General features: G+C 36.4%; 1 protein-coding gene across 1 annotated transcript; it reads left to right on the top strand.

The window, feature by feature from the left end:
• Positions 1-7,756: 7,756 nt before the first annotated feature.
• ARHGAP5 (Rho GTPase activating protein 5) lies at positions 7,757-11,479 on the top strand (the record flags this gene model as incomplete). The annotated part of the gene is made up of 1 exon (XM_010166815.2): positions 7,757-11,479. A coding segment is annotated over exon 1 (3,723 nt), but the record flags the coding sequence as incomplete, so codon positions are not given.
• Positions 11,480-14,410: the final 2,931 nt, after the last annotated feature.

The raw sequence follows: 14,410 nt of genomic DNA, 5'->3' as shown, positions 1-14,410 counted from the left end.
GCTGCAATGTTCTTGGGGGTTTGGCAGTTTTAAAAAGTACTTTTAAGAGTACTACATTTTACAGGTTATTGTTTGGACCCTCTCATAAGTTATATTTATGGATTTTAGTGAAATATTTAAAGAAAAATGAGTTCAGAATTCCTCGCAGGGAAATCTGAAGCAATTGTAGTGAAGTTATTTTTGAATTTGAGTATTAACTGCGCTTTTCTGAAGCTGAAATAATTGATCTGTGGCTAGTTCTGCCCATTACATTTTGTGGTGAATTAGGGTTGTTTCTTTGGCTTTGAGGTAAATTCCCACGAATTTTTGCAATTCTGCCTCAATTGATGTATGATTAAAGTTGATTGTATGTATGATAAAAATTGATGTATGATAAAGATGATTATGATTTAAACACAGAAATGTTTGCGTTTAAAAAAGTAAAACCACGACCTGCTCGCGCACTTTTGGAAACGTGTACGTTGCTGCATCTTGCATTAATTTAAGTTGGCCGATTATTATGCAGAATATTATTTGCTGTGTACATATGGCTTTTCACTTGCTCATTTCATCATTTAAAAAATAAGGGGGCAACTGGTGTTCTCATTTTACACAGGTAAAAATTGCGCATATGGCTTATCCAAGGTCAAACAACAAACTAGTCACAAAACTCGTGGTGTCAGGTCCTGGATTCTATGCTGCAGTTTCGCATGAAGCGAAATAACATGAAATGATCCAGATCTGTGGATTGGTGAAATTTGTTGAAATTGCTGCTGCCAGGATGTAAATTTTTCTTTTTGCAGCAAATGCTTTTTAGCCCTTTTTCTGTCCTTACCTTGATCCCTCCTTCCTCATCTGCTGCTTTTTCTTTCTTCTGTTTTTTATCAGTTCTTTCTTGGATCCCCTTTTTAAAGTTTCCCCGATAGTTCTTTTGTGTTCTTCCTGAATGACTTTGTAAATAAGCCTGATCAGGCAGTCTTGCACTAAGGAACTTCTGTGAGCACCATGCATGTCTTCAGTGGGACCTTCTCCTGTGTGAAAAGAATTAAGAATTTGTTTTTCCTCTAAACTTTCTGTTTCCTTTGCTGTTAAAATACAGGCTTTGAACCTATATTGAATGCTGACAGATATTCAGAAATCTGTAGATAGGTAACTTGAGAGGCCTAAATTCAGACTAGTGCGATGCTGATAATTTGAACCTTTGCAGTTTACCTGTTTATTTTACCTTGATCTAATTTGTGTGGGTTGTTTGTTTTTTGTGAACAGCCATAATGGTAGTAGATGCCCCCTGGAATGCTATGTTCCAGCTAAATAGTGATGTTTTATTTTGAATTTAGAAATAAAGTTTAGGCCTCAATTTGATTTTGGGTAATACACCACTTGGTCTTCAGAGTATGGTTGTTAATAGGACAAATTTAGTAAACTTGGTAAGAACCAAGAGCTTTGAACTTCTGTTTTTAAACACAGTTTTGCATTGATTTGTAATATGAAATTGGGCAGTCAGTCAGGTTTTTTTTCTCTTTTTTAATAAATTTATTACTTTTGTACACACAGAATTATCTGGGCTACCTAACTCCTTTAGGGACAGTAGTTGGGCATCACGCAACCGAACGTGAAATGAACAGTGGTTGGGATAATCCATTCTCATCCTGCATTTACCTAGCATGACTAAGCACCACAGCACTTCAACTGTATTCCTGTTCAGTCAGAGTATCACTATTGAAGACATTTCAAGATACTGTCCTTTACTACCTTGTTATTGCTCGATTCATTTCCTGTTAAGCAGTCTGAATCTTTTTTTTTCCTAACATTGTCTGGTACTTGCAGAATTTTACCAGGAAGCATTGTATTCATCCTTATTTATAAATAAGATTTCAAGTATGGTTACTTAATTAAGATCACCAGCACTTGTGAAGGCAAGAATATGGGCATGTGAGTAGAGGACAGGACCCAGTAAGTGGCTAGGACCTCAACAGACTTTGGTGAATTGGAATTTTTAATGCCATTGGTATACTCCGTATCTGGTTCAGCTTCTAAAAAGTGTTTTGATTTGAAGAGAAGATTTCTTATGCTTATTTCAGTGAAAAAGATACCTCTTAGTAAATACTGATTGAGAAGTAACAACACTACCTTAAGCTACATTAACATTAGATTTTTTTTTTTTTTAATTAGTTCTTGAAATGAAAATGGTTGAATTGTTTTTCTGGTATGTTTTGGGTAGAGTTGTAATTACTGATGTGCTGATAAGTCTTGGAATTCGAATACCATACTAAATACTTGCCAATGCCAAGTTTTGGTTCTGAAAAAGTGAAGTGAGGGTATAAAAACTTACTGTCAGCAGTAACCTGAATCCAGAGCTGTAACTTCACTGGAATCATGGTGATGGTTTGATATTTGAAAGTGCTGTGCATTCAAACGTTGTCCTACAGATCATTTCAGTGATATCTAATGTGTTTGAATTTACTTTGTGATCCACTGTAGAGGTCGCAGTAACTTTCTCTTGGTGTATTCATATACGCTGCAAAGCAGACTAGCCTGTGGTGGCCCTTTTTTTTCATGTATGCTTTTCTTGGCTTGGCCAGATAATTTACAAATACTATCACCAGACTATGGTAATAGAAACTAACCCTGAAAAACACTGGTCCATAAGCTGTTGCATCTAGACAACACTGCAGACTGCGTAAAGGTCTGTGAGAAAACACTCTTGCTTTCCCTGTTAGCATTGTTTGCAGCTGCTTAAATAGTTGTTGGTTCTGAGCAATTTTGTAGAGTCTTTCAGAAAACATTTCTGCTTCAGCCATGTTAGGTCTGCAGGTACTAAACGTTTTTAGGTTCAGAAAGCAGTTTTGGAGAGTATTCAGAAATACTTGGAGTATTTATCTGTAAGTGATTTTCTTGGCTATAGACCCATCGGCAAGTTCCTGTGCAGCTACAATTACTACATAATGAGAGGTGCTTAACTATTTTAGTATTTATTAGTTGCTAATAATATCACATTCTATGCTAATGTTTAGAATTTGGCTCAGAAGACTTTGGGAGACATGTATCTGAAAACAGGGCTTCCTCTGGCCCCTTAATGCTTCTGACTGATCTTATGGGGGCCTGTCTTTGAGCTTTCTCTTGTGGCACTGTGCATTGCAAAATGGCTGGTGTCCCCCTCCCCCAAGCCCCAGGTGCATTCTTTTGGGCAGAGAAGGTGTTCTCACAGTCTCTCTGCTCTTCCACCTCCTCCTCTTCAGAGTCTCATGTGCAACTGTCCGCTCTGCTTGCCTCGCTGTGGATGTAGAGGAGTGCCACAGCCAGGAGGTGAGGGCAGGGAGTGTGTCTTCTCTTTCAGGTGATAGAGTTTCGATTTGCAGCTAGGCCAGGCTTAGTGCAGGACTGATAGATACCCTGTTGCTTAATGATTTGGTGTTTGGTGCCACAAGTTGAGAATTACAATATTATTGTGGTATTTGTGTATTGCTTATCTCTATTGCTGAACCTTCTGTGTCCAAAAGAAAGTTTACTAAAGCTTAGGTATTTTCAATTAGCTATGCTATTTGCAAAGCAAAGTGGAGTTACTAATAATATAATAGTGACAAAACAAGAAAAAACTCTGCCATACTTTTTTGATATTATGTTTAGCACATGTACGACATGGTATTGCATCTTGCTTAAAAACGACACCTTTCCTTAGTTAAAAGTGGCTTACATCATGATCCAGAGCAAGTGCCTCAAATTCCTTTCCTTTTCTGCATCTTAACATATGTATCACTGGCGTGGCATTCAGAGTTTGGGTTTTGTGCGGATGCAAACTGAAGTTCAGTGGAAGACAGTTCCATTTTGTTTAATTTGGTAGCAGCATCTCTGCAGTAAAATCAACACTTATCAAAGTTAAACTAATAATTTGTATCCTAGTTGAGAAATGACAATCTTCAAATATAATTATGCTTTCAATTTCTGATTTGTCACAGTCTGAGGCCTTTTAATTGAGAAATGGTGTACTACACATAAAAGCATTCTGAGATAGACTGTACTTTTTTCTCATAAGAAAATGTATATACATGTTTTTAGACATACATTCATTTTGTACATTTTGTATTTACTGACTATACTGGCTTTATCTTACAAAACTATGTTCTTCATATTTTAGAATTCCAAGTTCTTCTACAAGTGATTAGTGATTTTTATATCTCACATTTTGTGTGTTATTTGAGACACTATAAATTTTTTTCAGAAGAGGCTTCTGCAACATAGGTGTTGTTAAAATACCAGGTTGAACTTAGGAAATCACAGTCACTTAAGAAGAATTGTGCCCTGTCTGTCCCAAGTATTAATAGCTGCGCTTACAGGATTTAAACCCTCTTAAGTTTAGTGGAAAACCATCTTGAGCTCTGAGTTGTGTTTGTGGCTTTAAAATGAGGAAAACAATCCTCATGCATAGGTGAAGTGTTGTACCTTCTCTCATTGCTGCTTCTGCTTTCATAATTTTGAAACTATTAACGAATCTTACTTCTTGTTTTCAGATCCCTCAGGGAAGGACTTACTGAAGGACACTGTTTAAATGTGTGACAGTACTGCAGGAAGATCACAGCAGGATAATCATCTTGCTTTGCACCTTGTTTTCCTAAGGGTAAGTTTGGGCTCTAGGTCTTTATATTCTTGTGTTTAAGGGGAAAGGTGGGTGAATAAGTACAAGGTGATACACCTTATTTTCTTTATAACTGCATCTGGAAATTTAAAAGCCTGTAGAGACAAAGTCCTATCATGCAATTGTAGAAAGACAATCTCTGTCTCTTCCTGTAGTGATGTCATACGCTTTGTGTCTTTGTAGTTCTTCAGAATTTTTCTATTTTTCCTCACATACTAAATGTGAAGCCATTATGATGTCAGTTTTTTACCAGGTTTATTACTACCAGAATTAATGTAGGTTTCATTCTGTGACTTTCCTTTGTACAATCAGTGCAGAGTAGAAACTGTATAAAAAATTGAAAGAAAACCACACTGGTTTTGAATATCTTTAGTGATTCAGGTCCCACAATGGTGAAAATCATCCCTGTCAGAGATTTTGTGAGACTGTGTTTGTTTTCCCTTTGTCAGTATCCCATTTCACCTTATTCTTTGGATTTACTCACTTAAAAATGTATCAATTTGACAAAACATTTATTGCTGGAGGAGGAAGAACCTGTGCTAAGTGAGGATGTAGAGTATCTGAAAGTGTTGATTATTTGTTACAAACTAGTTGCAAACTGACAGTGTCTTCCTGATTAAATGAAATAGTCCTGTGGATTAAGATTTTTGTGTTCTAGTTTAGTCCATGTCAAATCTGTATTGTGCTGTGTTAAACAGAAAACATTTTATAGTGGAAGTGCTGACTAAACTTCTCATTCTAATAGTTTGAATGATGCTACTAAGATAAGCTTTGCTTTAGAAAGGAAACACTGGGTTTATTTGTAGTAATATAAACACTGCTTGTACGGGATTTACTTTTGCTAAGTATTTTTATTCCCAGAGCCATTTTCTATTAGCTCTAAATTCTGTGTTTTACGAATATAAAAACCACAGTGAAAACAGTAGAAAGCAGAATTCAAAATACAAGTTCTTTTTCCAAATGTTTTTGAGAAAACTGATTTAAACAAACAAAAATTTCCTCAAACACGGCATAAAAGTTTCGGTTCTTGCAATATAAAAACTCTGAAGTATAAAAATTAGACCGAGTTTCCTTTTCATTTTGCAGTGAAAAGGATACTTTTTAATAAAAAATGTACTTTCCCTGACTATGATTTCTGTAACTGAAAGCTGGTTTTACATATGTGTTTTCTATTTTATATTTTGGTAAATTAATTTCATTACAAATATTGTTACATATATACTGTGTTTCTGATCAGAGTGTCAGTTTTCTCCTTCTAGGAGCTGGAAAGCTCTGTTGGCCAGGCATTGATTCTATAGAAGATACTAAAGGTTTCAATATTGTTATCTTCTGTTGCAACTTTTAATGAAAAAAATACTTTTACTGTTGCTTGTCTTCAAACTGAGACATGGTTTAGCAGTCATGAATTAGTTTTACAAGTATTAAAGCAGATTTAGGGAGCTTTTTGGGTGAAAGAGCCTACACATTTTTTTTAAACCAAAGGAAGGTACTATAGTACCATTCTCAACAAATTGTTGCTAAGAATGATAAAATACATAACAAATAAAGCTGAGATACTGAGACTAAAATGTCATTATTGATGCTCATTATACTTTTTCATTCGTATAAGGGCCATTTACAGTTTTTTCCACGTACATTTATGTTGTTGTTTTGAACTTCACAAATGTAAAGCCACATATGTTAAGTCCAATAGTCCGTACCTTTCATTTATAGTGCCATGTGATAGCTGTATTTTTACCAAGAAAATGAGAAAAGTATTTTTTTTTCAAAATATTTTCACAAAATTATAGAACAATGTCGTTTGGAAGGGACATCTGGACATCATCTTGTCCAGCTTCCCTGCTCGAGCAGGGTCACCTAGAGCAGATTGCCCAGGACCATGTCCAGGTGACTTTTGAGTATCTCCAGCTAGATTTCACACCACTGATCACAACCTGCTGCGCCCAGTCATTCAGCCATTTGATTTATTCATGCTTTCCTCGTAATGTAATTGTTTCTAAAACAGTAGATATCTTTCCATTTGCAGTATGTATGAAATCAAAGTCTTCTCATTAATAACGGAGAGTTAGTGTTAATCACTGTACTTGATGACAGCTTCAATAAAGCCACTGGAACCTTGTAATAATTCTGTGGAAGTTTGAGTGTAGATGTAGTAGGTTTTATTTACAGTTACTAGAAGTTTTTGTTTTTTCCTAGAAATGAAAGGAATGATACTACATTGTAACCTTAAAATCTTAGACATAAGTCTTGGTTTTCTGTACCTAGTATCTATATGACAATATTTGTGTTTTTCTGCAGAATTCAGGTTAGAAACTACTCCTTAAAAGCATTATACAAATAAAGTAGTTTACTTTTGCACATGGTAGTGGCTGAGCCACATTGCCCACTTCCTGGTTTTACAGCTTCTTATTTTGAAAGTTTCTTTGCTGAAACCTAAAACCAAATCTACAAATTCACATAAAAGTAGTGTTATTTATGCAGGTAAGCATGCTATCTACTGGAAATATGAGCGTGAACAGAAGTTTGTGTATGTGAATATTGGATAGGGTTTAGAGTTTTTGTGTTGTATTTATTGTAGTGGCAAATGGTTTCTAGTGCCTAGTATGTATAAGCTATGAAGGAAAACAGTAATTTGGAGTTTTGGGGGGTTTGGGGGTTTTTTTGTTTGTTTTGTTTGTTTGGTTGGTTTTTTTTCCTAAGAAATATACTGATCTCTTATCAAAATTGGTGATGAACTATTATTAAACTGTGCCTAAAAACTGTTTATTTTAAAAATTATAAATAGCATTAACATGAATTAATTACGAATTTAAGATGTCATTTAAAATAGTTGTAAAATTTTCTTATACATGGAAAACAATTTCAGGGTGAGCAAGCAACAGTGCTTTTTAAAATCTCTTCTCTAGTGAATATTAGAAAGAAATACCTACAATCTTTAAAACTCCCCCCCACTCTTTGTTTTCTTTAGGAAGATGGTCCTCCTCATCCTGGCTATCTGAGGTTCTCTCAATGACAAGCTGAAGCAAGAACAACTGAAAGCTATTTCTGGAACGCTGGATATACAACTTAAATTTGTAGGAACCTTTCCAGAATGAAAACCACATACGGTTACCTTGATAATTGCAAAAGAATGAGAGGAAAGTTATGATGGCAAAAAACAAAGAGCCACGTCCCCCATCTTATGCTGTTAGTGTTGTTGGACTGTCTGGAACTGAAAAGGATAAAGGTAATTGTGGAGTTGGAAAGTCGTGTTTGTGCAATAGATTTGTTCGTTCAAAAGCAGATGAATATTATCCTGAGCATACCTCTGTGCTTAGCACAATTGACTTCGGAGGAAGAGTTGTTAACAATGATCACTTTTTGTACTGGGGTGACGTAACGCAAAGTGGTGAGGATGGAATTGAGTGCAGAATTCATGTAATTGAACAGACTGAGTTCATTGATGATCAGACTTTCTTGCCTCATCGGAGTACGAATTTACAGCCCTATATAAAACGTGCAGCTGCCTCCAAACTGCAGTCAGCAGAAAAACTAATGTACATTTGCACAGATCAACTAGGCTTGGAGCAAGACTTTGAGCAAAAACAAATGCCTGAAGGGAAATTAAGCATAGATGGGTTTTTATTGTGCATTGATGTAAGTCAAGGATGCAATAGGAAGTTTGATGATCAACTTAAATTTGTGAATAATCTCTATATCCAGCTCTCAAAATCTAAAAAACCCATAATAATAGCAGCAACGAAATGTGATGAGTGTGTGGATCATTATCTGCGAGAGGTTCAGGCCTTTGCTTCAAATAAGAAGAACCTTGTGGTAGTAGAAACATCGGCAAGATTCAATGTCAATATTGAAACATGTTTTACTGCACTGGTACAAATGATGGATAAAACTCGTGGTAAACCTAAAATAATCCCCTATCTGGATGCCTATAAAACACAAAGACAGCTAGTTGTTACAGCAACAGATAAGTTTGAAAAACTTGTCCAAACTGTGAGAGACTATCATGCAACTTGGAAAACCGTTAGTAATAAACTGAAAAACCACCCTGATTATGAAGAGTACATAAATTTGGAAGGAACAAAAAAGGCCAAAAATACGTTTTCGAAACACATAGAGCAGCTTAAACAGGAACATATTAGAAAAAGAAAAGAGGAATACATTAATGCTTTGCCAAGAGCTCTGAATACTCTTCTGTCAAATCTTGATGAGATTGAACACTTGAGCTGGTCGGAAGCCTTAAAGTTAATGGAGAAAAGGCCTGACTTCCAGTCCTGTTTTGTAGTGCTTGAAAAAACACCCTGGGATGAAACTGACCATATAGATAAAGTGAATGACAGAAGGATTCCATTTGACCTTCTCACTACACTAGAGGCAGAAAAAGTTTATCAAAACCATGTGCAGCATCTTATATCAGAAAAAAGGAGGGTTGAAATGAAGGAGAAATTCAAAAAAACTCTTGAGAAAATCCAGTTCATTTCACCCGGACAGCCATGGGAAGAAGTTATATGTTTCGTAATGGAGGACGAAGCATTCAAATACATCACTGATGCAGATAGCAAGGAAGTGTATGGTAGGCATCAGAGGGAGATCGTTGAAAAAGCCAAAGAGGAGTTCCAGGAAATGCTTTTTGAACATTCAGAGCTGTTTTATGACCTGGATCTTAATGCAACACCAAGTTCAGATAAAATGAGTGAAATTCATGCTGTTCTGAGTGAAGAACCTAGATACAAAGCTTTACAGAAACTCGCACCTGACAGAGAATCTCTTCTGCTTAAACACATAGGGTTTGTTTATCACCCAACTAAAGAAACTTGTCTCAGTGGCCAAAATTGCACGGACATTAAAGTAGAGCAGTTACTTGCCAACAGTCTTCTGCAACTAGACCATGGCCGTTCAAATTTATACCATGATAGTGCCAACATTGATAAAGTCAATCTTTTCATTTTGGGCAAAGATGGCCTCGCGCAAGAATTGGCAAATGAAATTCGGACGCAATCCACTGATGATGAATATGCATTAGATGGGAAAATATACGAACTAGATCTTAGGCCAGTGGATGCAAAATCCCCGTACCTGTTGACTCAGTTGTGGACCTCAACCTTCAAACCACACGGTTGTTTCTGTGTGTTTAACTCTATCGAATCACTGAATTTTATTGGGGAGTGCATTGCAAAAATAAGGGCTGAAGCAGCTCAGATAAGGAGAGACAAGTATATGGCTAATCTTCCATTTACGTTAATACTGGCTAACCAGAGGGACAGTGTTAGCAAGAATCTACCTATTCTGAGACATCAGGGACAGCAATTGGCCAACAAATTACAATGTCCTTTTGTAGATGTGCCTGCTGGTACGTATCCACGCAAATTTAATGAGAGCCAAATAAAACAAGCTCTGCGGGGAGTACTGGAAGCAGTTAAACACAATTTTGATGTTGTAAGTCCAGTTCCAACCATTAAAGATCTGTCAGAAGCTGACTTGAGAATCGTCATGTGTGCCATGTGTGGTGATCCATTTAGTGTGGATCTTATCCTTTCACCCTTCCTTGACTCTCACTCCTGTAGTGCTGCTCAGGCTGGCCAGAATAATTCTTTGATGCTTGATAAAATAATAGGTGAAAAGCGGCGTCGAATACAGATAACTATATTGTCATATCATTCTTCAATTGGTGTGAGGAAAGATGAGCTTGTTCACGGATATATACTGGTCTATTCTGCGAAGCGGAAGGCGTCCATGGGAATGCTTCGGGCGTTTCTTTCTGAAGTTCAGGATACAATTCCTGTCCAGTTAGTGGCTGTTACTGATAGCCAGGCAGACTTCTTTGAGAATGAAGCAATCAAGGAACTCATGACTGAAGGAGAACACATAGCAACAGAGATTACTGCTAAGTTTACAGCTTTATATTCATTATCTCAGTATCATCGTCAAACTGAGGTTTTCACATTGTTCTTCAGTGATGTGTTGGAGAAGAAAAACATGATTGAAAGTTCTTATATGTCCGACAGCACAAGGGAATCGATGCATACAAGTGAAGATGTTTTTCCAAGGTCCCCCAGAGGAAGTTCTCTTGACTATAATTATCCAGATTCAGAGGATGATACTGAAGGACCACCACCTTACAGTCCAATTGGTGATGATGTAAGGTTACTCCCAGCACCTAGTGACCGTTCAAAGTACCGATTGGATTTGGAAGGGAATGAGTATCCTATTCACAGTACACCACTCAACTGTCATGACCATGAACGCAACCATAAAGTGCCTCCTCCAATAAAACCGAAACCACTTGTTCCAAGAACAAATGTGAAAAAACTGGATCCTAACCTCCTGAAAACAATTGAGGCAGGTATTGGCAAAAACCCCAGGAAACAACCTTCTCGAGTGCCTGCAGCACCACCAGAAGATATAGACCAATCTGACAACTATGCTGAACCTATTGACACTATCTTCAAACATAAAGGCTTTGGAGATGATATCTACGCGGTTCCAGATGATAGTCAGAACCGTATTATTAAAGTTCGAAACTCGATTGTTATAAATACCCAGAGTGAGGAAGAAAATGGGTTTTCTGATAGAATATCCAAAAGTCACGGGGAAAGAAGGCCTTCCAAATACAAATATAAGTCTAAGACTCTGTTTAGCAAAGCTAAGTCTTACTATAGGAGAACACATTCAGATGCAAGTGATGACGAGGCTTTCACCACCTCTAAAACTAAAAGAAAAGGAAGACATCGTGGAAGTGAAGAAGACCCTCTTCTTTCACCTGTTGAAACATGGAAGGGTGGCATAGATAACCCCGCTATTACATCGGATCAAGAATTGGATGATAAAAAAATGAAAAAGAAAACCCAGAAAGCAAAAGAAGATAAGAAGGTAAGTCAATTGATTTAAATTTTATTTCTAACTTCTGGTTCGTTGTAAGAAGGGAAGAGTCAAAATATGCAAGTGTTGCACCTTGTTTTGAAACAGGTACTTTAAAATTTTGATGTAGCATTGTTTGATTTTTGTCCAAGTTTCTACTTAACTTGTTTGGAAACTAGCAAACCTGAGGGAATGAGATGGTTTGTTTACCTAATCAGCTGTTCAATAAGTTTCAGTTGTTTTCAATTCTGTATGTACATGTGCAGTCTCCCTTGCATATGAGGAAGTGAAGGCAGACTTTGATCCACAGATCCCTTTTTGTCAATCATAACTTTTTCTTCTTCTTAAAAAAAAAGAAAAAAAAGAAAAAAAAAGCAGCAAGCTGCTTTATGAGTTCTTGGGTGGAACTGGTTCTTTCAGTTCTTGCTGTTGGAATGAAGTTTAAGGCTGGTGAATGACAGAGGTGGTTTTCTTTTTAATTCTCAGTTGTCTACCTGGAACTCAAAAAACAAGAGCACGAGAAGGAAACTTTGTATAGTGGTTTTACTGACTTGCATTTTCGTAGCGTGGGCAAGCGAGTAGTCAAGTTGAAAGCTGTGCTACCTGTACAGTTCTCTATTCATACAGAATAAAGGGAACAAAATGCCTGCCCAGTGTGGGTTTCTAAATAATAATGTGACATTCTACTTGAAAAATGTCTGATTCATTTTTATGTTTATGCTTGATAGTTACTTACTTTTCTACTTAATATTTTAAAAAATATTATATCAAGGTAGTGTTGCGGGGTAGGTTCTGGATGTATACTCTTCATAGTTTAGATTTCAGTTTTAGGCTAGCAGCCACTGTCTTGCATATAGTTTTTGTTTAACATTAACTCAGGAGTGTTCCGCGTCAGTTAGGTTTTTTCTTTTTTGTCTCAAAATAAGTCAACCTTTTTCATATTGTCATTTGTAGCATTTTTAAAACATCCCTTTTAGCTTAAGTCTGACAGTACTTCAGTAACATTTAGAAATAAGTTTTGTTCAAGTAGAGCACAGTTAAGTTTTACCAATGGATTGGTTTCTGAATTGCAGCCCTAGTATGCAGCTGTGATTTGAATTACACATGGCTGATTTAAAGGGCACTCAATCTTCTTAAGGCTTACTCATAAGCATAGATAATGATATCTTGTGGGTATAAAATCATATGGTTAAAAATACTTTGAAGTTATTATTTTTGGAAAACTTAAATGTTTTTAAAAACAATAATTTCTATACTTTTCATTTAAATAATCTTGATACATAGAAATTGAAATGCAGTATTCATAATCCTCCTACTATCTCAGCTGTGTTGAGTTGACAAAGAGTTCCTCCAAGTCAGATATTTATGTTTAAACCTCGTATGGTGGGGTCTTCGGTTCCTGGCATTGTGTCAGGAAACCCCCCCGATACCTTTACCAAAGCCTCCAGTTTTGCCTGTGGCTTGTTGAGAGGCAGCCTGAGTTGGAAGTTTCAGGCTGTTCTAAATTTTTGTAGTGGTTAAGTCTTTTGAAGAGTACAGGAGTTGTTCCAAGTTTTCTTTAATGTACCTCTTGGTTTTGTTGATTTTTTTTTTTCACTTGCAAGTTGTGGTCCAGGGCTGATACTTTCAAGTTGGTCAGAGAAAACTTTTAATAGTGGAAGTACAAATTATTGCAATGATAGAGAAAGCAAATTTAGCCTGATAGCTAAAATGTTTGCAAGCATTCAAAATATCTAATAACGTTGAGTGCTTAGTGCTTTTGATTAGTAGTGACTTCTATTTGTGTGACGTGCCTTATGTTGAAGTGAGAGTAGTTCCAGTTCATGTGATGAGTCATTCTAGTTTGTTTTTTTTAACTGTTTTTTTTTTTTTTTTTTACAAGAGTTTTTTTATTACTTTTGGAACTTATTCACTGTGTTTTCCTGCGTTGTTTTAGATGTGCAGCTAGCAGTCTTTAATTACAAAAACTCAAAAATCATTCAAATACTGTTTTCCTTGTTGAGTGTTAATTAGTCTGTGTGAGGGATGTTAGTGCATGACTGTTTACAGATTACTTGCTAGGTTTTGGGGTTTTTTTAAATAATTTTGATCCCTTGAATGTGAAAGGGATAAATAAAACTCTTCTACTCCTTTCTGAATGTTTCTTAAAGCTCTTATGATACTTTTTCTAAATTGTTCAGCTGTACATAAAGAGAATGTGAGATACACATGTAACTATTCTTGCTATAATTATAGTGATTCTGAAATACAGAAATCTTATGAACAAAATTACTTAGTTTGGAGAAACGCAGCCTTTGAAGTCTGAGGTCCTCATTGTCTCTGTCGGAGATTACAACTTGATCAACTTAATTTTTTTTTTAATCAGCTTTGCAGTATGCTTTTTAAAGCCCAAATAGGATGTAACATTCTTGCTACTCCTTTCATCTTTGTTGGTTTGAGGGGTTTGAGATGTGGTGTTTCTGGGTAGGTTTCTTGCACTGTGTTGCAGAAAGCTCCTTTGCACAGCCATTTGTGGTTTTTGCACTTCAGTTTTGAGTTATGCAAAGCAGATTTCATCTAGAGACAGAATTTGCCTCTGCAGATTTTTACATGTAGAATTTTTTTTTAAATTATGTTGGGGGGCATTGGTTTGTTTTGGGGTTTTTGGGTTGGGCCTTTTTCTCCCCATTTATGACAATTACTTTAATGTTAAACACAATGAAAGTTTCTTGAAGTGGTATTTACTTTCCACTTGGAGGTTCTGGAAAATGTTTTAAAGGTAGGCCTAGAATAAGAGGACATTTAAAGATTATATGTCTCAAGAGAGGGACACAACCTTGCTGAAGGATGCTCATTGTGTCCTGATCCCTGACACTGTCCCGCACAGCATCCTTGTCTCTAAGTTGGAGAGATATAGACTGGACGGAGAGACTACTTGGTGGATAAGGAATTGGCTAGATGGTC

This window comes from Antrostomus carolinensis, unplaced genomic scaffold (genome assembly GCF_000700745.2).
Source record: "Antrostomus carolinensis isolate BGI_N321 unplaced genomic scaffold, ASM70074v2 Scaffold22724, whole genome shotgun sequence".
Taxonomy (NCBI): Eukaryota; Metazoa; Chordata; class Aves; order Caprimulgiformes; family Caprimulgidae; genus Antrostomus; species Antrostomus carolinensis.
The sequence above is the reverse complement of the archived record's forward strand: the minus strand, read 5'-3'. Positions and strand labels throughout refer to the sequence as shown.